This window comes from Argopecten irradians, chromosome 11, assembly GCF_041381155.1.
Source record: "Argopecten irradians isolate NY chromosome 11, Ai_NY, whole genome shotgun sequence".
NCBI classification, from domain to species: Eukaryota; Metazoa; Mollusca; class Bivalvia; order Pectinida; family Pectinidae; genus Argopecten; species Argopecten irradians.
The window spans coordinates 14,923,175-14,949,671 of record NC_091144.1 but is presented as its reverse complement, the minus strand read 5'-3'; the positions used below and the strand labels follow the sequence as shown (position 1 = coordinate 14,949,671).

The following is a 26,497-nucleotide window of genomic DNA, read 5'->3' as shown; positions in this document are numbered from 1 at the left end:
GCCTTGGTTTCCAGAGCTAAAAAAACTGACCTACAGGTATTTGCAGCACCATGCTTGTGTCTAATGTGGCACTTTTTATAACTTTATGACTCGGAGGGATAGCAGTAGGGACACCCTAATGAATGAGGGTTAGTCAAGTTAGCCATGTCACATTATGTCCCCTGATATCACATGCTGTTCCGAGATGAAAACAAGGGAAATTGTAAAACTGAATATCCCCTTATAATGCAGTACAGTGACTTACATATATACAAGAGGCCCAAGGGCCTTAACAGTCATCTGACTACCTTGGCAATAATCATATAGGAAATTAATTAGATATCGTGTCATGGTAGCCATCTTTGATTTGGGATCAACCAGAGATGTAACAAAACACTTTGTCAGGACCATGTCAGGATAATTTCATGCAAGTTTCGGCGAAATCGCACCAGTAGATCTTGAGAAGAAGTCCCTCAAAACGTGTTTTCAAGATGGCGGCTGTGGTGGCCATCTTGGATTTCAAATCAACCCGAAAAATAACAACACTTTGTCGGGACCATGTCGGGATCATTTACAGTTTCAGCCAAATCGCACCGTTAGAACTTGAGAAGTTAAAAATGTGTTTTCAAGATGGCGGCTTTGGTGGCCATCTTGGATTTGGGATCGACCCGAAAAATAACAACACTTTGTTGGGACCACGTCAAGATCATTTCATGCAAGTTTCAGCCAAATCGCACCGTTAGAACTTGAGAAGTTAAAAATGTGTTTTCAAGATGGCGGCTTTGGTGGCCATCTTGGATTTAGGATTGACCCGAAAAATAACAACACTTTGTTGGGACCATGTCTGGATCATTTCATGCAAGTTTCAGCCAAATCGCACCGTTAGAACTTGAGAAGAAGTTCAAAATGTGTTTTCAAGATGGCGGCTGTGGTTGGTATCTTGGATTTAGGATTAACCCGAAAAATAACAACACTTTGTTGGGACCATGTCTGGATCATTCCATGCAAGTTTCAACCAAATCGCACCGTTAGAACTTGAGAAGAAGTTCAAAATGTGTTTTCAAGATGGCGGCTGTGGCGGCTATCTTGGATTTAGGATTGACCCGAAAAATAACAACACTTTATTGGGACCATGTCAGGATCATTCCATGCAAGTTTCAACCAAATCGCACCGTTAGAACTTGAGAAGAAGTTCAAAATGTGAAAAGTTAACGCACGGCGGATGACGACGAACGAAACATGACCACTATAGGTCATCCTGACCCTTCGGGTCAGATGACTTAATAAATGGAACACGAAAATTTCCAATGGAGCTTTCTAAATGTGAACTTGAATTCCTTATCATTCAATTTGATAGTTCAGACTTGTATGCAATATGAATTTCACCTTATAATGTCTCTTTAAAGGTCAAAGTATATAAGCTAAAATGTGAATGTATATATACGTATATAATCTACAACAAGCTTGTATAAGAAAAGGGAACAATGGGTTTTGGAATTTTACTGTTTTAATTATCACATGTAAACATGATAGATCTATATCATTGATTACCAAACACATATCTATATATAAAGTTTTAGTTAACCATTGTATTAAATTATAAATGTAAAATAACATTGACAAATACAAGATATCACAGTTGAAAAATTTACGATTGTATACCTTAAGCTTGTCTAGAATAATTAGAATGCCAGGAATCAATGCTCTCTGCACAAAATTATGTTGTGATTGATAACATTATAAGAAATTTGTAAAGAAAGTTAAAGATATGTTTGGCAATATCTGTGAATGTATATTATAGTAAATATCTAAGCTGTTGTAAAACTTGAAATTTGTATTGCAATTAATCTACCTTTCATAAAAATAAACAAAGGCCAATAACTCTGACATTTTCCTTGACATCATAATAAATTGTCATAAATATTTTGCCAGTTGCACTCACATGTAGTTAAAAGCAGCATTTGTCCAGGACAATACATCAACATACAATGTCATACACATATGTATTTATGGCTTTTAGAAGCTGGGTAAAGTTAAAGCTTTCATGTCACTATAAGTTAGCACAAGTCCATTTTGTTGTCATTATAAGGTAGATTCTATGTATAGTAGAAAGCTCACGTGTTTTGTTTCATAGAAAAAGCAACATATCTCCTTAACTGTGAATCTGACAGAAACAGAAAATTACCCAGTGAATAACCAAATTCTTCTAGAGTAATAATAAAACAAATTTGTTACTATATTATTTACTTGTCATAGAAATAAATATCACAGATACTTTGAAAGAACCCACAATGTGTATACATATCTTCCCATTGATTCAAGATAAATTATAAAAACATCTTGCCATTTATTGTATAGTTAAAAAACCCATTATGTTTTTGACTGTGCATGCATATATATGTGAGCTCAAACATGTTCCTAGGATCACAGTTTATACAGCACTACTTTTTAAACCCCAATTTTGAACCAGACTCTGTTTTTTGTTCTGGTTTAGGATCTGAGTCTATTGTTGGCAGCTTTGAATCTGACTTTGGCTGTGTGTCTTCCTGTTGATCCAATTTGACACTCGGATCTGGTGCCTCTTTTTCCACTGGAGGTATTTGGTCCTCTTCTGGTTCAGTAATGAAGGTGATTATCTGAATCCGTTCCTTGGGTCTCCTGCCACTGACAAGAATTTCATACGTATTATCCACAACGTCGAGATCGTCAATCATTTCATGATAACGCTCATCAAGTCCAGCATAACCATTACGAGCCTCTCTGTCGATGATGTCACGTTCCTTGATGGCGTCTCGACTGAATGCACGAATCTCTGATCCAGGAGCCATACTACTGAGACGGGACACGCCATCTCCTGGTCCCGACTTTGTTGGGGATAAACTCAGTTTCTCTTTGTTAGACGGTATATCATTGACTTCCAAATTGGAAGCAAATTTCACAACGCTCGGTGGACGTCCATCTTTTTCCTCGACACCCTTTTCCCTCTCTGATTCCTCAGCACCAGCCTCACTATCCTCACACAAACTGACGCTGCCTTCTGCCTCCTCAGATATCTTATCCATCCTACTAGACCTTGGTCGCGATGATTCCCCATCTGACTCATCATCCACTGTTGATGGTCGCGACTTGAGACCAGGAGTTGATTCCATCTCTGACGCTGTATCTGGAGTAGTATTTGTATCTTCTCGCGATAGGATCTGCTTCAGTTCCTCATCTGCTGTTGGAGTGAGAATACGAGGATGGGGTGTGGTGGACCGGCTACTGGGTTGACTCATGGATGAGCGAACTCTCTGCATCATTGGTTCCTTCTCCGGTTCTTGTTCCTAAAATTACAAACGGTATTCAATGAAATCACTACTCCAAAAAATCAGGATAAGTGAGTTTAAAGATTTCTAATGTCTTATATAATATCTTTTTTCCTTTCTTATTTTTCAGCTTTTTTTTCCTGGTTCAAAAACTCTCTCAAAAATAAGCTAAAATATGCAGTTCATTATATGTGTGGAACAGAACCAGGTATGTGTAACTGAATTATTTATAGTTTTCGAGCATGGATAAAAGCCTATTATATATGATGGAAAAAATGCCTGGTTAGTGTATGTATTAAAGATTAAAGGAAATCAGCGCTAGAGTATTTATAAAAAAGCATAATATTTTAAGAATTAATTGCAAGAGAGAACTACATAAATGTGAAAGTTTCAAGGATTGATGATCCAATGTCACACATCATGCATTCCTTTATCCCAATTATGAAGATGAACTAGACTTGCCACCAGATTCTAGAACATTAAAATTGTCACTAAAATGGCTTGGTTACTTTATCTCTGGATATATTTCGAATTCCAAACTAGGGGGAGATAATCTAGTAATAGATTTCAGCTAAGGAATGATTCTAACCAACAACTAAGGGTCTGGTGGCCAGTCTAGATGAACATGTACTTACAAATTTCGTCAGACTACATAAGATGGAGTAAGAGAAACTGTGAGTGTGAAATAGGTCAATGATGGCTGGTTTCTTGTCTGCTTTCAGTCTCACTTCTCTGTAAGGGTTATGTGTGCGGAAGAAATTCTTCCAAGGGTGCAAAGGGTGGAGAGATATTAGTGATGGAGATAAGCATCTAAACAAGCAACATGAAAGTGAATACAAGTACATTGTACATTGTAACATGCAAGCTTCTATACTGAGTTACATACAAGGTGAGTAAATGAGAACATGCAAGCTAGCATCTCAAGCAATTAAGTTACGATACATACAAGGTGTATGCATGGAAACAAGCATTAAAAGTGAGTATAATGCAAGGTCAAAATTTGGTATCTATAGCAAGACTGAAGTTACATTCAAAGTGAGTAAATATGGGAACAAAACTCTACAGCAAAACACAATTATAACGAACCTCTGGGGACCAACGGAATTATAAATATCAGAAACATCTTATAGGAACCTTTATAGAGAATGAAAAATACCGTATTCAACCCAATAGGCACCCAGGGCGTTTAAAAAATTGAAAAATTGAAAAGGTGCTAACAAGACGAAATTATTGCAAATCTATACAATTTTATGAAGTTTTTGGTCTTTATATTTATGCCTGCGCAATTGAAATTGAGGCCTCAAAAATTAGAAGGGGTACGTATAAAGACATGGGCGCTTATCGGGTCGAAATACTGTGCATGTACTATCTTATAACCACATGTTTGTTGTAAATGTGTTCGTTATAAATCTATTTTACTGTACAAGATATAGGTGAGTGAGGTATTTATATATATTTCTTTCATACCTACACGTGTAATACTGGCTGGTCTAGGGGCAATATACTCATGTCGCCTGAAGCTGTATTTCATGGCTACCCATGCAATAAAGCCTCGTGACGTCACGGCGTCAACAAAATCTCTATTTCCTCGGTAAAATTTTAACATTTTTTTCACAAAATTGACTGGTTTTACTATAAAAGATGCAAGTAACGGAATTTGTGTTGAAAATATCACGTAATTTTTCATGTATGGAAAATTGACTTCCAGTCGTGGATTTCTTCGAATTTATTTCAAAATGGCGGGATATTATAGTTGTGAAATTGCAGTAAAACGTCGTGGTATGAAAGAAAAATACTCTTTCATAAGTGGATATGAAGGATAGGGATATTCTACCCTCGGGATCACAAAATGTTGCAAAACCCTCGGCAAGCCTCGGGTTTTACTACATTTTGTGACCCTCGGGTAGAATATCCCTATCCTTCTTATCCACATATGAAAGAGTCTTATAATATAAACCTACAACAAACATATGCAGGTTATAGGTTGATAATAAAAATCTAACACATATGCGGATGAGACTACCAGAGTACTTAATTACAATAGTGATAATTAACAGAATTAGCACATTGATGATGTATTACACACATATTATATATAGTAAGTTTATATAGCTATTAGTACTAGCTTGACAGGGTTAGCTATTAATACATGAAGTGTGTTACCTCCAGTTCTTTCTCTGACTCGTAAATCATTCGAGCCAAGTTTTCCCGCTTGGTGTCATCCTTCTCATTGATAGTGATCTGTGCGGCAATATTATTACGTGTACAGAGTTTGCGGACTTCGTTCTTGATTTGTGCCACCATGTCCATGTCCTCTGTAGCATTGATTCCAAACATCTCTAGAGTCTTGGCAATCTCCCTGGAAAAACAACATCGAATTATGGTAATGTATTTCAAATTGCAAATTTTGCAGTGTAATTAAAACTTATAATAGTGATTTATGAGTTACAGTACATTATTTACAGATAGCTGCAGTTTAAATTACCTTCACTTCCACCAATAGACAGAGCAGTGATACCTAATGATGACTTAATACTAATTCTCTGGGTCATGAATATGAGACTAATTTGGGCCAGTTAGATATGCTACATACTGGTTGTATACAGTTGATTTTCTCTGCTTACTCAATCACAGAAAAAAACATGAGATACCATGAAATGACCATGACCAAAACCAAACAAACGATTACTTTAAATTACCATTTGGAGATATGAATTCCTTCCAAAACTGGCATTCTTTTTTCTGCTCAACAACAGAAAGCATTACATTTTTCCAACTTACTCTCTAACCACGTCGCTGGACTCCACAAGGAATCGTTCCTGTAGAACTTCAGCCACCTCCGGTGTTTTCAGCTCCAGACACATGAGAGTATGGCAGGCTTCAGCCCTGACTGCAGCGTTCTCCTCATACCTGACTGCCCACAGTAACGTCTCGGTGACCTCCTCATTTACCACACCGATTTTACCCAGGGCTGTAAAAAGTCAAGTATAAATCTCAATATAAAGAAGCTGTCAAACAGGACATCAAGGTAAACCCAACTAAAATGTGACTGATAAACATTCTACATAGGTATGTAATACTTGCAGTACTGTAATGAGTGGCTACAAAACAGCCGTTATAAAAGTAGTCAAAGATAGACAATCAATGTCTGAGAAACATGCATAATTTTTGTCAAGCCTCTAATGGAAAAAAGTAAATCATTGCCTAGCCTAAATAGCAAATGCAGAAAAAAAACCCAGTCATTTCAAAAACAAATTTTATTTAATGCTGCATATATACACCAGCTTAAAAAAAAAAGATAATGTACATGTATATATAATACAGTATTAGATTACAGGAATACCTACAAATGTACTTATTTATTATACACTCAGTCTCAGATCATATACATTTACCAGAGTTACAAAGGGGAAGTAACTGTGATTGAATGAGTAACCCACCTTGAATAGCCAGTGCCTTGACTTTCCAAATTGTTTCAAATGTAGATAATTTGAGGAGTTGTTCCAGCACTAAATCATCCTTAATTTCTAGGTTACCACAGGTTATACACACTTCTGAGCGAATTGACACATACTCGTCCTCAAAACTCTTCAGGAACACAGGCAGAAGTTTGGCTGTCATAATACCTGGAAAGGTAAGACACAATAATAGTACTGCACAATGATCATGGAAAATTCTCAAACAAAAACAACATACAATAAAACATGGTTATAACACACTTTATTATATGAAAACAACGTTGACGGGGAATAAACTGTACTACATTATAACCATGAATTTGTTGTAAGGATGATCATAATAACCATGAATTTGTTGTAAGGATGATCATAATAACCATGAATTTGTTGTAAGGATGATGATCATAATAACCATGAATTTGTTGTAAGGATGATCATAATAACCATGAATTTGTTGTAAGGATGATCATAATAACCATGAATTTGTTGTAAGGATGATCATATAACCTGATAATATAACCATGTTATACTGTGTTTAGGAAAAGTTATTACAGAAGAAATTTGTTTGGTTATGAATATTCAAATCAATTCATATATATCACTTATATATATGAGGGAAAGCAAATGATGTCAAATGGATACAAAGTCAAATATATGATTGAGGAGAACTATCTATAAGGAATTTAAAATGTATTTTGTAACTTGTATATGGATGTGAGGATTATAATAATTTTGCATGTTTCCGATGGCATTCTACACATTTGCCAAGCAAGTTTTTACTTTCAATATATTTTATCTCAACCATTGCATAATAATTTTTGATTCCCGTGGGACATACCAAGTTGTCCGATCTTGTTGATGGCCTCGAGACGTGTCATCTCGTCCCCTGTGAGGAGGCGATCACACAGATCGTCGTGGACCTCCTTTCCGTGACTAGTTTTACCCAGACACTGTGCCGCTGACTTACGCACATCCTCATGCCAGTCATTCCACATCAAGTCAGCCAACTTGTTGGTAATGTCCTGTAAAACAGAATCAAGCGGATTTGAAATATGATCAACAAGATGGAGTCTTTGGTAAACTTCATTATGCATGCACATGTTTGATTTATTTGTATTAAAATAAATACAGCAAAACACTCTTACTTTGAAACTGTAATATAATAAAATATGTAGAACAATTTCAGAGAACAATGCAAGACACAACAGAAAAAAGGTTGAGTCAAGTGTTCCTGAAATCGAACCTTATAGTCAAATAGTGTTTGAATTGTCCATTTGAGACACAAAAAGAGTGGTATTATAAATAAAGCAGGTGGTCTTTATAAAGAGGCAAGCAATTTCAAGGCCAATTTTACTTTACTGCTTACTCTGAAATTAATTGAAGTTAATTACAATCCCTGTCCATGTGTATTCATTGTCTTTGAAATCTAAATAATTTAAATGTTGGTTTTTTCTCTCTCTCCAATTCCTGAAGACAGATATCTATAGAAATATATGTAAAGGATATCACAACACAATTTTTAAGCTGTACTGACCTTGTTGATGGTACCACTGAGAGTTGGTAGGATCTTACAGGCGATCACTTTGTGTCTCCAGCTACTACTGTTGAGCTGCTCAGCCACCATACCATGGACAAGAGGCTGCAAACAAAACATGTCTCAATATAAATACTAAATCCTCACTTTGTAGAATATAATACCACACAGGCATATGGTTCCATATGAATCGGAATAGAATGCACCAGGATGTAGAGAATGCATGGGTATCAGAAACATGATATCTTTCCCATTTCAAGGCAGGGGCATAAAAAGGAACATTTTAAAATTATTCAAACACCATGAAAGTTTCACCAAAGTGCAGGTTTAATCAATTATTTGATAACAAATCATTATTGTCTTGAAGTAACGAAAATTATAAATCTTCTAGTTTAAAGATTACAAACCATAATAATCAAACCTTACCGAGAACAGACTGAGCTTGCCGAGAAGGAAGATGGCTTTTTCATGTTTGATGGTATCCTCAGTAGTAAGCAGTTGATGGATTACCTCCCCTACCACCAGGGAGTTACAAACACCGAAGTGAGCCAGACACTGAGCGGCGGCCCAGCGATCCACCACATTCTCACTCTCCAGCGCAATGTGTAAAATGGCCTTTGCCTGAAACAGTTTCAGAAAAAGAATTAATCTCAATGACTCAGGTTTGTAAAAAAAATATTTTTACAGTATTTAAAACCCAAAAACGGCTTTTTTTTCAAAAAATGTAAACTAGATCGGTAATTTGTAGAGTCGCAAAATTTATTTACCGATAAATATACAGTATCACCACCTTCTGAACAATTTGAATTAAATTTTGTCTTTCATAACGCGGGTTTCCGTCACTTAAATACTGGCATTCTGATTGGTCAGACGATTTTTTGTTATTATATTACACAGGAAATCTCACATACCACTAGGCCATATGATGTTTTTAAAAAAACCTTCATCCTGGAAAGGTAGTGGGCCTTTAAAACAAAATGCTTTTTTTCAAAAAATCATTCTGATATTTGATAATATACAGTATATGTAATTAATTTTTCTATGTTTTCATACTTAATCTGTTCTGATGTCATACCACTACATATGAAAAAAACATCAGAATGCACAAAATCAGACATTATTGTGATGTCATATAGTCTTGATTTGGAGACATAATCTCTTGGAAAATCATTGGAATCTTATGTGTAAATGTATTTTTTATCAAGTAGTCTGGACAATTATCTATAAGCATTGATGTCACTATTTTTCAATTTCATCTGGTTATGAAATTAATTTTGTTTGCAAACTTTTGTGAGAATCGGCAACGCGAATTCAGACAGTTTGCAAACAAAACTTATTTAATAACTCAATGAAATTAAAAACTAATGACATCAATGCTTAAATGTAATATTAATGAACTCCACTATTCAATCTGTGTTGATTCAGGTTCTACAAGTTCTTCATATTGTTTTTCCTTTTGTATGTGCTTTGTGTACATGTGTGTGTTAATGTATTTTGGGAGGCTGAGGTATGTTTTTGTAGTCAGAGGGCCTGTTGAGGGAGTATAAGCTAATGGCAGCAGTGACTTACCTGTTGAGGGCAGAGGGCCTGTTGAGGGTGAGTTACCAATGGTAATGGCAGCAGTGACTTACCTGTTCAGAGGGCTGTTGAGGGAGGATATGTAATGGCAGCTGTTGAGTGGTCAGAGAATTCTGCTGAGAGTGAGTTACCAGGTAATGGCAGCAGTGACTTACCTGGTCAGAGGGCCTGTTGAGGGAGTATCATGTAATGGCAGCAGTGACTTACCTGGTCAGAGGGCCTGTTGAGGGAGTATAAGGTAATGGCAGCAGTGACTTACCTGGTCAGAGGGCCTGTTGAGGGAGTATAAGGTAATGGCAGCAGTGACTTACCTGGTCAGAGGGCCTGTTGAGGGGAGTATAAGGTAATGGCAGCAGTGATTTACCTGGTCAGAGGGCCTGTTGAGGGTGGTAGTAAGGTAATATGGCAGCAGTGATTTACCTGGTCAGAGGGCCTGTTGAGGGAGTATAAGGTAATGGCAGCAGTGATTTACCTGGTCAGAGGGCCTGTTGGGGGAGTATAAGGTAATGGCAGCAGTGATTTACCTGGTCAGAGGGCCTGTTGGGGGAGTATAAGGTAATGGCAGCAGTGATTTACCTGGTCAGAGGGCCTGTTGAGGGAGTATAAGGTAATGGCAGCAGTGATTTACCTGGTCAGAGGGCCTGTTGAGGGAGTATAAGGTAATGGCAGCAGTGACTTACCTGGTCAGAGGGCCTGTTGAGGGAGTATAATCAAGGTAATGGCAGCAGTGACTTACCTGGTCAGAGGGCCTGTTGAGGGAGTATAAGGTAATGGCAGCAGTGATTTACCTGGTCAGAGGGCCTGTTGAGGGAGTATAAGGTAATGGCAGCAGTGATTTACCTGGTCAGAGGGCCTGTTGGGGGAGTATAAGGTAATGGCAGCAGTGATTTACCTGGTCAGAGGGCCTGTTGGGAGGAGTATAAGGTAATGGCAGGCAGTGACTTACCTGGTCAGAGGGCCTGTTGGTGGAGTATAAGGTAATGGCAGCAGTGACTTACCTGGTCAGAGGGCCTGTTGGAGGAGTATAAGGTAATGGCAGCAGTGACTTACCTGGTCAGAGGGCCTGTTGGGGGAGTATTAGGTAATGGCAGCAGTGACTTAACCTGGTCAGAGGGCCTGTTGGAGGAGTATAAGGTAATGGCAGCAGTGATCTTACGGTACCTGGTCAGAGGGCCTGTTGTGCAGGAGTATAAGGTAATGGCTGCAGTGACAGAGTGGGGGCCTGTTGGAGGAGTAGGGTGACTTTAGTGGTCAGAGGGCTGTTGGAGCAGTACCAAGGTAATGGCAGCAGTGGACTTTCTGGTCAGAGGTGAAGTGTACCAGGAATAAGGTTGGGTAAGAGGGCCTGTCTGAGGAGTATAAGGTTACTGGCAGTAGTGAATTACCTGGTCAGAGGGCCTCTACCCTTGGAGGAGTAGTAAGGTAATGGCAGCAGTGAACTTAAACCCCGTGGATCCCCCAGAGGGCCTGTTGGAGAGGAGTACCAAGGTAATGGCAGTGACTTTACCTGGTCAGAGGGCCTGTTTGAGCAAGCAGTTGACTTTTACCTTGTTCAGAAGGGCCTGTTGAGGAGTATATAGGGGTAAAAAAAAAAATGGCAGCAGTGACTTACCTGGTCAGATGGGCCTGTGGGGTATATACGTAATGGCAGCAGTGATTACCTTGGTCAAGGCCTGTTGGAGAGTAATAAGGCAGCAGTGACTTACCTGGTCATACCTTGGTGAGTTTCCAAATAGGCAAGCATTAGACTTACCTGGGTCAGAGCCTGTCTGAGGAGTAAGGCTAATGCAGTGACTTACCTGGTCAGAGGGCCTCGTTGAGTGAGTACCAGGCTAATGGCAGCAGTGACTTACCTGGTCAGAGGGCCATGTTGGAGGAGTATATCAGGTAATGGCAGCAGTGACTTTTACCTGGTCAGATATTTATGGGCCTGTTGATGAGTTGCCAGGTAAAATGGCAGCATGACTTAACCTGTCAGAGTGGCCTGAAGGAGAGAGTAGAGGTAATGGCAGCAGTGACTTACCTGGTCAGAGGGCCTGTTGAGAGGTAGTATATACGGTAATTGTGGCAGCAGTGAAGTGACTTACCTGGTCAGAGGGGGCCTGTTTGGAGGAGTACAAAGGTAATGGCAGCGTGACTTTTAGCCTGTTCAGTGGGCCTGTTTGGAGGAGAAAAGAAGGTAATGGCAGCATGACTTACCTGGTCCAGAAGATGCCTGTTGAGGAGTACAAGGTAATGGCAGCATGTGACTTACCTGTCAGAGTGATCTGTTAGGAGGAGTACAAGGTAATGGCAGTAGTGATTTACCTAGACCAGAGGGCCTGTTGAGGTGGAGTACAGGTTAATAGGCAGCAGTGAATTTACCTGGTCAGACTGGGCCTGTTGAGTGAGTACGACAGGTAATGGCCTACAGTGACTTACCTGGTCAGTAGGCCTGTTGGAGGAGTATAGAGGTAATTGTGGCATGCAGCGAAGTGACTTACCTGGTCAGAGGGGGCCTGTTGGAGGAGTAATAAGGTAATGGCAGCAGTGACTTACTCTGGTCAGAGGCCTGTTGGTGGAGTACAAGGTAATGGCAGCAGTGACCTTACCTGCGTCAGAGGACCTGTTGGATTGAGTGCCAGGTAATGGCAGCAGTGACTTACCTGGTCAGAGGGCCTGTTGAGAGGGAGTACAAGGTAATGGCAGTAGTGACTTTACCCTGGTCAGAGGGCCTGTTGGAGGAGTATACAAGGTAATGGCAGCAGTGACTTACCTGGTCAGAGAGGATCTGTTGGAGGAGTACATAATGTGTAATTTTACCTGGTCAGAGGGAAGCAGTGACTTTACTTACCTGGTCAGAGGGCCTGTTGAGCGGAGTATAAGGTAATGGCAGCAGTGACTTACCTGGGTCAGAGGGCCTGTTGAGAGGAGTATAAGGTAATGGCAGCAGTGACTGGACTTACCTGGTCATGGTCAGAGGCCTGTGGAGGCTGAGTAAGCACCAAATAATATTTATTGGTGGAGGTAATGGTGACAGTAGCCCAGTGATGAATTACCTGGTCAGAATGCCTGTTGTGAGGGAGTATAAGGTAATGGCAGCAGTGACTTAGACATTACCTGGTCAGAGGGCAGTAACGCGGTGTTGAGCAGGGAGTTGTTGATAAGGTGACCGAAATATCAGGTTAACGGCACCTACTTAGTAGCGAGTGGGGATTTACCCTAAGTCGGGTCATTCACGAGGGCCTGTTTAATGTTAGGTATGGGTATGTACGTGGAAGGTAATGGCAGCACGTGACACACCTGTTACCTGTTTTGTCAAAATGAGGACTGCTGTTGATTCAGAAAAAGGATTAATCCTGGCATGTATAAATCTGGTAAAATGGCAGCAGTGATTTTTGTGGGCACACATTGTCCAACGGCACGTCAGTCAACGTAGGTGCCTGTCAGACGGATACTGAAGACGGAGAAATTAAAGACTACATAAGGTAATGAGACTGGCAGCAGTGAAACCTTACATCATGTCTACACTTTGAATGAAAGCGTCCAGGGCGACACTGTCAGAGGGGGCCTGACGGATGTAAGAATGGCGAAGGAATTACCGTAGTGTTGAGGGAGTATACGGTAATGGTAGTAGTGAATTACCTGGGTCTGAGGGCACCCTGTTGAGGGAGTATGAGGTAATGGTTAGTAGTGACTTACCTGGTCAGAGGGACTGTTGAGGGAGTATAAGGTAATGGTAGTAGTGACTGTACCTGGTAGTCAGAGGCCTGTTGAGTGAGTATAAGGTAATGGTAGTAGTGACTTACCTGGTCAGAGGGCCTGTTGAGGTTCAGTATAAGTTATAAGGTAATGGCAGTAGGTGATTTACCTGGTCAGAGGGCCATGTTGAGGGAGTATAAGGTAATGGCAGCAGTGACTTACCTGGTCAGAAGGGCCTGTTGAGGGAAGTATAAGGTAATGGCAGCAGCTATCTGAACATGTTGCTCAGCATCCTCTAACAGACATTCCAGTGCCACAAAGAGACGCTCAGGAATACCACCATCACCCCAATGGGAAATTGAACTGGTTTTCCTGAGGTGTATATTCAAAGTCATCCCTGTTGGCGTTGGCTCTTTGCATCTCTGCTGCCTTGGCAATGGTTGCTATAGACTTTAGTCGGACATGGGTCTGGATGTCGGCCATGTCTTTGATGAGGTCATCTGTTGTACTGTCTGCCAACTGACCACTGAGGTGCCACTTAGCTCTCCATTCATCAACTATGGTCAAGGAAAGAATATTTCAGCTGATATGAGAAACATGAAAATATTGAAATACTGTATTAACCGTATTAATTTTTCTATATCTCAACTTTTAACAGAATTGATATGGGAGGGCTTGATATATACTTACTGACTTGAGTGAGGGCCTGGTTGTTCCTTGTGATCCTGCGAGTAGTGGGGTCAGGTGACCTGTGGTACTCGGGATCATACCCTGGTGGCACAATACGACCATCCAGGTCCTGAAGGATAAAAACAACAGAACCCTGGTAATTAATGAATCCTATTGTCAATGTTAAATTATTAATTAGTGACCTAAATCAACTACTTGTTGATGTACCATATTTGACCCAGTAAATTCTCCTGTCCCTATTAAAGCACCTCTTTTTAAAGGCTCATTTTACTGACCTCAAAAGTAAATGCATGCCTCAAATATGATAACCAATAGTTCCTTTATTTTCTTTTATTATGGCTTACTTTGTGCGATGTGAGAGGGTGGTCCCACATTTGGTCTTATCAAGCAACCCCTTTATTTCCTTCAATACATTTTAGAGCACCAGGGCGATTATTAAAAATTGCTTCAAATAGGTACAATGTACACTGAAAACTGGCTAATGAAATTCAGTAACAATTAGCTTCATGCACGAAGAAATAAAAATGACAGGAACATGCAATAAAGCAACTTAAGAATTATTACTTTGTAAGTGAGAATCCAAAATAAGTTTAACATCATGATCATATATACTGTATTAACATATTACATTTCAGTTATCTGTCCTTGTGGCTATAGGTATTGATTTTAACATCACAAATGTATATGAGCATAGCATAATTTTCTAAGAAAATGACTTGCATTTCTCACAAAATAATGACTTGACAATTGTTACCCGCCAGCAAGGGTAGATAACTCTGTAATATGCAAATACAACATAAGCATATTATAGTCTACTTGGCTATCAGGTTATTATTAGAGTCAATACAACTACTAGATCAGTATAGCCTTACATCTGTTGCCACCGGGAGTTTGTGCCACCTCTGTAGTCCTTTCTCCACCTTTCTGACTGTGGGTTTGTGGACACTGTATTTCTCCTTGTCTGTCTCTGGGTACCAGTCCTCGGGAGGTTTGGGGTACTGGTTCTGTAACTGTTTACGGTACTGGTTCTTTGTACTCATGTAAATGTTGGTGCGGTCACCCTTCAGGTCATGGATCTGCTCAGCACCTGTATCAAGTGAGGTAAATGTAACAGGTGTCAGGGGAGATAATTGTAACAGCTGTCAAGGGAGATAAATGTAATAAGTGTCAGGGGAGATAAATGTTAAAGGTATCAGGGGAGATAAATGTAACAGGTGTCGGGGGGGGGGGGGGGGGGGGTAAATGTAACAGAATATCAAGGGAGATAAATGTAACGGATGTTAAGTGAGATAAATGTTACAGATCTCAGGGGAGATAATTGAAAGAGGTGTCAGGGGAGATAAATGTAACGGGTGTCAGGAGAGATAAATGTAAAAGATCAACACCTGTCAAGGGAAATAATTGTAACAGGTGTCAGGGGAGATAAATGTAAAAGATCAACACCTGTGTCAAGGGAGACAAATGTAACAGGTGTCAGGGAAGATAAATGTAACAAGATGTCAGGGGAGATAATTGTAACAGGTGTCAGGGGAGATAAATGTAACAGATGTCATGGGAGATAATTGTAACAGGTGTCAGGGAGATAAATTTAAAAGATAATGTAACAACACCTGATGTCAAGGAAGATAATTGTAACAGTTGTCAGGGAAGATAAATGTAACAAGTGTCAGGGGAGATAATGTAACAGGTGTCAGGGGAGATAAATGTAACAGATATCAAGGGAGATAATTGTAACAGGTGTCAGGGGAGATAATTTTAACAGGTGTCAAGGGAGATAAATGTAACAGATGTCAAGGGAAATAATTGTAACAGGTGTCAGGGGAGATAAATGTAACGGGTGTCAGGAGAGATAAATGTAAAAGATCAACACCTGTGTCAAGGGAGACAAATGTAACAGGTGTCAGGGGAGATAAATGTAACAGGTGTCAGGGGAGATAATCTAACAGGTGTCAGGGAAGATAAATGTAAAAGATGTCTAGGGAGATAAATGTAATGATTGTCAGGAGAGATAAATGTAACAGATGTCAAGGAAGATAAATGTAGCAGGAGGTAAATGTATCAGGTGTCGGAGGGATAAATGTAACAGATATATGATATTCAGGCCTTTTGTATTAGAAATGAATAATAATAGCATCATGGTAAGAAAGTCTATTGACTTCAATTTAGAGAAAGATATTCAGGTTTATGTTTAATTGATAATGTCAGTTTCTCTTAATTGCTCAAAATTTTCTTGTGATTTGAATGAAATATTATTTCATTTTATCTTGACTCAATTTATGATTATCAAGAAAATTTCCAAGCTTTTTCATTTCAAACAAAATCCATAAAAATCAAAATCAACAAAACATCATAGCTAACCAGTCAGCCATTCCTGCTCAAACATGTTGTCCGTATCATAGAGTTTGTCTCCAACATCGGGATTGACAAAGTCACGAATCGTAGGTAGCGGTGGTGGAGTGTAGGACTTTACTTTGATGTCAGCTGTGGCATTGATAGCTCCTGTAGAAAAAAACAAATGTATAAGGTAATTAGAGTGTTCTTGATTGTCAAGACATTAGACACCACATATCTTTACTCTGGTCTTTGTCCTAAATTAACTTTCATTGTGTATCATTATTCCGTCTTTGCATATTACAGAGTTAGCTCCCTTGCGGGTAGGTATCGATTGTTATGTCATTATTTTGTGAGTACAATTCATGCCGTTTTCTCCGAAATGTATGACATTACGCTCGCAAACATGTGACGCCACAATCAATACCTGTAATTCTGTAATATGCAAATACAGAATATCTTTATAATATGCACCTTCATTCTATTTACTATAAATTTGGGCTTTGATAAATTTATTTGGAACTCACTGTAATCCTAGGACTAAAAAATGCATTTTACTTCATATTAAAAAATGCTATAAAAATATCAGTCAATGGAAAAAAACTCTTAGATCTTGTAAGCTATATCTTATCAAACTTTACATCTATTAGTTCATCACAGATTTTTTGTGTTGAATCTTAAATTAAGGTTATAAATGCCAATAAGTGGGTATATTTTACTGCTTATTGTATCCTATGTGTATATATTTACATCAGTAGTATAGTGAATACATTTGCATATCTGAAAATAGTCAGACATGCACTGTAACGGTATACCATCCTATTTGTTGACAATGAGGGATATACAACAAATAATGTATTCCTTTAACATGATATAGACAAATTGTATATTTTTGTATAGATGGTAATTTGAATAATACAGATAACTGCTACCATTTATAGATAAATTAATAAAGTCCTGACAAGTGAAAGGAGGAATAGGAATGGGGTCAGAAGAATTCTACATTTCAATATGTACAAATGACTACCTGTACTTATATATATACAAATGACTAACCGTATGTATACTTGACTAAGTAATCTGATGAACTAGTTCAAACCTTTCCCATAGACAAAGCTAACTAACTACAAGTACATAAGGCCATAACTAAACTAACATTTTATTAAACTATAGAATTATATAAACCTTGGCTAATTCAATTAAATACATGTATGCTTCTTCTTGAGGTATTATAGAATTTGAGTTCATAGAAATCTTAAAAACTGTATTTGGTACTACTGTATACCTTATTTTATCAGCAGGTTATATACAGTTTAAATATACATTTATCAACAACCTAAGTACATCTGTACTGCAAAATCATTGGTATAGCCATAGAATGTAAATGAAGAATTTTAACCAAGCCATGGAAAGAAGAAGAATGAAGTTTTATTGTGTAGAGAAAAAGATGTTCAGGGTGGAGAAGACAATAAAAAAAATTACATACAAGAACTATGAAACTTAATCATGAACTGTTAATGCTTTAATACATTTAGATTTCATTATACGTTTTGAATTTTTAATACAAGTTTGTCATTGAACCCAGAAAAATGATTGCTTTTAATGAAATATAGATAAATTTTCTATCCGACAAACATTCTGTTGATAATTTACCCTTAAAAAAATGATCACTTTTAGAAAGTAAATTTGATGTACAATAATATGTTACCCCCTTAGTCTCCTTATACACCTGACTTCTCGCTCTATGGTGATACATAAATAGTATTCCAATTGATGTAATTATTTTATATCATGTAGATAAAAGCATTATAATAGAAGTGAGTGGTCTGTTTATGATATATAACAGTAGCTGAATCAATCATTATAATTCAACTTCTGTTCTGAACTTAATTAAGGAAAGAAAGAGAAAGATAGACATAAATTAGATAGTAAAGAAATAGGTTTTGTCATGATTAATGTTTTTTTAAGGTATCATTTAATTGTAAAAACGAGGAAATTAAGGGAGGAAGAGTGCAGTTAAAGGAATTTGTAATGACTTTCCTTAAATTTCATGACAATACTATAAAACAACTTATGTTTCCTGTACTTAAAGATGTATTGCCACAAATACTTTTCAAATAAAAGCATGAAGCAAAAACATATGATTCTAAATCATTTATCCGCCATGATTGAGTTGTTCAATGCATAAAAACATGAACTTAAATTTGCCGCAAAATAAATTGGCTCACAGTTATATATTTATTCCAACACAATAAGCCAACATGTCACCTGGCTTGTGTTTCTGTCTTATCAAAATGCTCAATGCTGCAGTAAAATATACAGTACAAGTTCAAATACACAATCATTGATGCATAACTTTAAAACGGAAATCTTATGGAACAGATTATTTTTTCTTAATCTTATCCCTTTAACATACAGCTGGATTGCAATGTAATTCTTCCATTTAAACAGGATCCTTTGGCAAAATTTGACAACATAATTAAATACTCAATTAATCAGAATTTTTTTAGACACAAAAAATAACAAATTCCTACAAGTTAATTTCTGCACTAATTTGTAAAAAGTTATGACATGAACAGGCATTAATTATTAATATTAATGACTTATACAAACAGTGTGATTATATGTTTGCATGTAATTTGATTCAACAAAAATAGTCTTTTTGATCTTTAATGCTTCATGCAGTTTTTTTAAAACAGAAATTTACTCTGATATATGAACATATAAACATGCTTCACAACGAAATACTTTTCAACAGTATTACACCGTATCACCAGAGAATAAACAGCACAATCGATCATGACAACTTCATAATGCAGTACAATGTACTGTATTTATAAAATATATGCATTCGTGGTCTGGACTTCACAAGGAAAATAAAATCATGTAAACATACAACTACATTTTTTGCATGCATTCCCACAATTGGCTCAGGTATCATGTACAGTGTATCTAAAATACCAATCGTTCAGATAGTATAAGTTCAAAATTTCAAAAAAGAATAGATAACGAAATACAATTTTTAATTGCCTTTTCTTTCATAATTCTGCAAAAAAATGAAAATTAATTTACTACATGTTAGGGAGGTATCTTTATACATACCCGATATTTTTTTTTGCTAGAAAAGCCCAGACCATGATTATAAGATTTGATGAGAATTTGAATTTGGGATTTTCCTCTTAAAAGAGAAGAATTAAATGTCACCGCTGAGCAATATAATTATGACATAACTCAACACTCTAGTCTATATTTCAGGTTATTTTACTGATGGACATCAACAAACAAGACCTATAAACAGTCTAAACACATAGTCAAGGTGAGACTCTAATCTCGGTCTACAAGGTCAAACCCTTACACACGCAACAATCCACAGGCATCTAAACCACAAGTTACCTTTTTGTCCTATAACTAAAATCAAAAGGAAAAAAAAAAAGAAAAATGATCATTCAAAGTAGAAAACTTCAGCAGTAGTTTTGATTTACACCTTTACTCTCCAATATGTCAGAGTTCCTGAGGCCTCGATTGGCACATCTCTTGGATGTTCATTGCTTAAATGCTTGATACTGTCAAAGAGTGATTGAAACACAATGATACAGTCATGCACCATCAGAGAAGGTGTCGGAAGTACACAGCTGTGCATTAACATAAAAGTAAATGAAGATAAAACATTATATTTAACACATTCAATGTGCAGCATTTACCTCCCCCTTTTTCTCTGTAAGTATGTAATTCAATATGTAAATGACCATCTTGGATTCTTATAAATACATATAACTTTGCAGCTGTAAAAACAATCTTTCATTAAAAAAAAAATTCACTCTAAAGGACAAAATGAAATTGAATTTGATATACTTATATATACATGTGTTAGTAATGTAATACAGATTATAGATGTTGACTTTACAGGAATAATCGGAATAATTCAACGCACCATGTAATACCTAATAATGTTTATGCAGGACTATTGTTTCTATTGGTGAAAAAATGATGTCAACAGATGATATCCTGCGCTAATGTTATTTCAGCGGGACTGCTACAAAGAGTTATGTTCAATCACAGCTGGGGATACTTAAGTCCCCCACAAATATTATCGGGTATCACATGGTATGTGAATTTGTCCTATTAATAATAATTAATACAATGAAATACATGTACTCATCAATTATTATAAACTTATTCATTTTTCTTGGTTATGTATAAGAATGACTTTTGTAAATATGGTTTATCATCCATTAATTGCATCTATACTAGCATGTTATATAGTTGAGGCCTAGCCATAAAAAATTAATGCAGTTTAATGATGCAATTGTAGTAGAGACTTTGCTAGAAGAAGACTAGCAGCTGTATTATATGGTCAGTGCATTAAGATTTTTTGAGTTTCTTGTTGTTGATACTGTGAAAACCTGTCTATTCCAACCCTTGATATAAACTGTAGTAATATTGCCAGTGTGTCGTAAGCAATATCCTGTAAGAGGCTGCATCATACATTGTATGTAATACATATATAGATGCTGAATTATGTGTATTGGAATTTTGGCTACAGCACTGGTCATGCAATTACAACATCCATAAGGTTTACAGTTAGCCAATCACAGATGTCATTAGAAAATAATGTTTATTAAAAAATAAAGTTTAATTTGATGATCCTGGGTCTGAATTTATTATTTGTCACGTTATCAGAAAATAACAAAAAAAAAACCCCAACAGAATGGAATATTAAAAAAATACATAAAAAAAAAAAAAAAAAAATTCAACAAGAACTAGAACCCTCCTAGAAGAACCTGCACATACAATTGAGGAGACAGATGCCCTTCAGTTACATTCCTTAGACATGAGCAGAACTAAAACTTCAACTATCAAAAACCAAGATGGCTGTCCTGTCGGCATCTTGTATCACTTATCTTGTCCGAAAATGCAATATGCACAAAATAACCGCCCTAGGGGAACCTGCAACATGGCAATTTGAGTCCAGATCCCTCATTGACTATTCTGAGAAATAGCTGTAACAAACGTTCAATTGTCAAAATCCAAGATGGCGGCCCAGTCTGCCATCTGTCATCGAATTCGGTTGGTCCCAAAATGCAGTTATCATCAACTAGGTGCTGTACCTGCCCTGAAGGGAAATACCTGTAACAAACTAGGTAAAAACACTGAGATGAATTACTGATTGGTACTTTGTTTGAGAAATAGGTGGTAACAAAGATTTTAAACATTATTCAAAATCGTTTCTAGTTAAAAAAGTGGTCCAGAGTTCTATGTTAACCTTAATGGCTAAAATACAACAAAAGGTATGTCTCAAGTGTTGGATTAGACAGGTTTAACTGTAACTTTTGTGCTATAATGTCACCGTGCTCTAATTACCATTTAAGTCAAACACAGCTGAAACAAAAATCTTCTCATACAGATATGTGCGAGTCAGTAAATTTCTTTAAACTGTTTTTTTTTTTTTCTCTTGAAGAATTTATAAGATGAACATATTATAGAATACCTAAGACTTTTTTAAATTGTTAATTTCTCTTTTAAGAATTCAACACTACAGTTATGAGGTTTCAGTTGATAAAAATATTTATTCTCTAAATCATATTCATGTATGTATATGTATTTTGAAATCATGTTCTTGTCCCATTTCAAGAACATAATGTACATGTAAGCATGTCTGGCTGCATACTGAACAATATATATTCCAAACTTTTCTGTAGAAAAAGCTTGTGATTTTTAGGTAATCAAAAAATATACCAAGTTGTTGGTATATGTTCTAAAAACTAGCTCTTTGTTCAAACAGTCCAAATAACACACTAGCATTATAACTTCACATCCAAAGTTTGAAGGTTGTGCAAAAATATCCAAACATACCTGCATCCTCTTTCTCCTGTTTTTTCTTGACACGGCGTATGCCTGCTGGCTGTCTGTAGAATGGAGCCTTATTCTCCTCAGAATAGGGATCATTTGCCTCAGGCTTTTTACTTTCTACATTGTAAACCTTTGCTAACAAGCTGTAAACAAATTTGATCATTTTCAAATTATACTTTACAATTTAAACTTTATTTAATTTAGAGTGATTATGAAATAGTACAAGTAATTTTCAATGGCCTAGATGTAAGTGCACGAGGGGTTTTGGAATGGGAGGAAACCACACTGCTCGGAGAAAACTCATGTGATTTAGGCAGATGACCCCTGACCATTTGGCAGTGCTATGGATTGAGCCCTGGCCACTGAAGGTGAAAAGCAGATGGCTTAACCAATACACTGATAAATCATCCATTTTCTAATAAATATGTTATTGCTTAGAAGTAATCAATATTCCTTTTCTATTTTAATTCCTTTGGATAAAGATATCTGTTCCCTAATCAATAGAGTGCATTAAGTTTCATCCTTCCCCATCCTGTATCCCTGATATATAATGTCATGTTGTTGTGGAGGGGTAATCAATTATAAATGGGGTACAGGTATAGTATATTACAAGTACCCAAAAATCTTAGAATAATAACTAAAGTCACAAAATCAAGTATCGAGAAAACTTATAAGATTATCAAACTTACGTAGCTTCCTTTTTCTTCCATTTCTTTTTTGGTTTGACTTCAGCTTTTTCTTCTTTTTCTGCTGCATCCATCTCTTCTTTGATAAGCTCACTGTGGTCTGGCTTTCCATACCATCCCTCATACATGGCCTGCATCTTTTCCTTGTCTTCTGCTGTCTTCATCCTCTCATACACAAGCCAGCTGGCAGATGATTTACTTAACTCGGATAAAACATAGCCATCCCAATCAAAGTCTTTCTCTTCAAGAATTGGAATATCTGGTAACTCTACCAGTTTCTTTTTCTCTGACTTTGATGGACTTGGTGCTTCTGGTAATTCTTCAATTTTCTCAACTTCAGGTTTGGCTGGCACTACTGGAGTTCCCCTTCTACTGTCTTTTCTACTAGAAAGCGGTTTCTCAACCTCTTTCTTTGCAGAAACAGGTTTATTTCCTTTTTTCTTTAGCGCTGTATCTGATTTCACCTCTGTCATGAAAAATCCTCCTAAATCTTCTTGACTGCTCTTTAAAGCTGAATTATACTGCTCTTCAAGTGCTGCTTTTCTTACAGCATCTTTGTGCATTTGCATAGCTTTGTCCATTATCTTCCTTTTTAGTGGTTTTAATTGTGGTTTTGTAGAAACAGTGAGATTACAAGGCATGTGACGTTTATCTGTATTCCTAGCATCATGCCTTCCTGGTGGTATCTTCATTTTAGGAGTTGGTGCCACCAAGCCATGTGGAGTTAAAGCTTCATACAAGTATTTATCGTCATAGGGAAGCATATGAAAGCAGCGATCTCGGACCACATCTTCCTCAAATCGTATATCAGTACTTATTTTTTTAAGGTAATCCTTTTGAACAGGTTCTTGTTTTAGTTGATTAGTGCGAAATACAACTGTTGTCGGTTCTCTGCCACCTCTACGCGCAATCATCAGGTCTAGAGAGGTTGTTGTATCCTCAGATCCTAGCTGTGGGACCTTGACCTTGTCAGCACACGCAAATAGAGACGGGGTATTCATACCCATCCTGCTTTGGCGCATCATCTTTTCAGGTTATTTTTTCCCGTTAACTTGAATACTGGAAATAGAAACATATATATGTAAGCAAATGCAAGGAGGATCCATACAAATGTAGGTACATATGTTAAAGTATTGAATTTTTATAACTCTTTATCAGCCCATCCATGCTTATATTAAACTGTCCTTGATAGGTATTGACTGTTAAGTTGTGTTTTTGTCATATTTTTTGGAGAATCGTGAATTGTGCTCACAAAATAATGACATCAAAATGGATACCTACCTGCAAGGCAAGCAGTGAGATAGGTTTAGCATGAGATAAAGTATTTTGAAATATATACATCATGTCTTTATCGTCTGGTTAAAATAAAACTTGAAGCTAATGACCTTATAATTATCACATATATGTAATTTTATTTCATGTGTTGCACTCATTTCTATTGGTCAGATCTTTGAGGTTATTTTCCGTAAACCGAAAGAATTGTATGTCAAGTATTATGATGTCAGATATACAGAACAGGATATCTTAAAAGTGATACATTCATTGGACAAGCTGAACTATTGGATAAGATATCAATGCACCACAATTCTATTTGATTTATTGTAAAAGTAAGTAAAATCACAGAAATTTATGCCTTATCAGTGCAAGATAGAATTATCTTAATTAAATTATAAGCATTATTCTCAATATCTTTTGTCTAGTAAACCCAAAAGATATTGAGAATAATGCTTAAATACTAGCTAATAGTGCTAAAACCTGTGACAACTGTGATGTCAGTGACAGTATATGTCCTGAGTGTCGTCATGGTTGACAGTTTGCTGTAACAGGAAAGTGAATCCATCACGTCACGGTATATATTCATCTATGATATTTATATATATTACAACATGTATATATATGCTTCATAACCGATGTTTTGTTTAATGATAAAGTACACTGCAACACGATGACATTACACATGTAGTCTTCTTTACACATAACAAACCCTCGCTACATGTATTTTTTTCAACAGAAATGCTATTCTAATTATGCAATCGAGTTTTTAACAAATCATGTCTACAGTATACGGTTACACATAAATGTGTACATGTATGTGACATACTTACATAATTTTGTTATGCAATCTGTATGTACGATATCAGTCCTTGATATAAACAAATTTGGCCACTACACCATTGCAGGAAAGTGTCACGTTAATGTGGATTTACACAGTACAGTGCAGGCTGAAGGCTTTTCGATCTTATTTTTAGTATTTCTTACATGTTTGTGTTAAAGTAACCATTAACTGTTAATTGTGTTTACTTTATTACATCGTCCATCCGGTCATAATTACAAAAACATATATAATTGATAAATGGGTACATTTATTTTGTCATATAATGTAATCACAATTGGTACGTTACGTCTGTCTAAATTGTCTTCATGATTACATTGATTAACGTTAAGCCTGCATTATGTATGGGATATGATTACCATGCAATAACTTACTACATATAACACGGTAAATCTCAACGTCCGGCACGTGCAGTGCATCTCTGATATATAAATGCTGCTAAAGCGTATCGATTGTGATACCTGTGTATTGTTTGATCTTAACATGGGCCATTTTTACCCATTATTGCACAGAGAACACATATTTCTTTCTGTTATTACAGCTAGAGGCGTCCGCCATATTGTTTCTTGGTTTCTATGACAGATCAGCGTCGATAAAATGTTTTAATACAAGGGAGGCAACTCGTATAAAGATTTTCTAAAATTCTGAAAAATTATATGTTATGGCTTCATATCAGTTTGAAAAGTTGTGTCCGATCCACGTGTGTATAAAAATAATTTAATTACAATAGTAGATATCAAGATAAGATAATATAGTCAGTGACAGTATATGTCCTGAGTGTCGTCATGGTTGACAGTTTGCTGTAACAGGAAAGTGAATCCATCACGTCACGGTATATATTCATCTATGATATTTATATATATTACAACATGTATATATATGCTTCATAACCGATGTTTTGTTTAATGATAAAGTACACTGCAAAACAATGACATTACACATGTAGTCTTCTTTACACATAACATGAAATGCTACATTCTGATTATTCAAATTATGCAATCGTTTTTTAACAAATCATGTCTACAGTATACGGTTACACATAAATGTGTACATGTATGTGACATACTTACATAATTTTGTTATGCAATCTGTATGTACGATATCAGTCCTTGATATAAACAAATTTGGCCACTACACCATTGCAGGAAAGTGTCACGTAAATGTGGATTTACACAGTACAGTGCAGGCTGAAGGCTTTTCGATCTTATGTTTAGTATTTCTTACATGTTTGTGTTAAAGTAACCATTAACTGTTAATTGTGTTTACTTTATTACATCGTCCATCTGGTCATA

The 26,497-nt window shown here is 36.8% G+C and overlaps 1 protein-coding gene across 1 annotated transcript; it reads right to left on the bottom strand.

The window, feature by feature from the left end:
• Positions 1-1,468: 1,468 nt before the first annotated feature.
• Positions 1,469-25,776, bottom strand: LOC138334825 (HEAT repeat-containing protein 4-like). Its single transcript, XM_069283591.1, is given in 18 exon segments — positions 1,469-3,302; positions 3,920-4,045; positions 5,448-5,643; positions 6,066-6,255; positions 6,725-6,910; positions 7,581-7,764; positions 8,277-8,381; positions 8,703-8,897; positions 12,688-12,710; positions 13,783-13,882; positions 13,884-14,092; positions 14,226-14,334; positions 15,098-15,312; positions 16,584-16,724; positions 21,918-21,935; positions 22,410-22,549; positions 23,096-24,151; positions 25,580-25,776. Coding segments are annotated over 17 exon segments (4,041 nt in total). The 5' UTR covers positions 24,118-24,151; positions 25,580-25,776; the 3' UTR covers positions 1,469-2,420.
• Between the last annotated feature and the right edge of the window lie 721 nt (positions 25,777-26,497).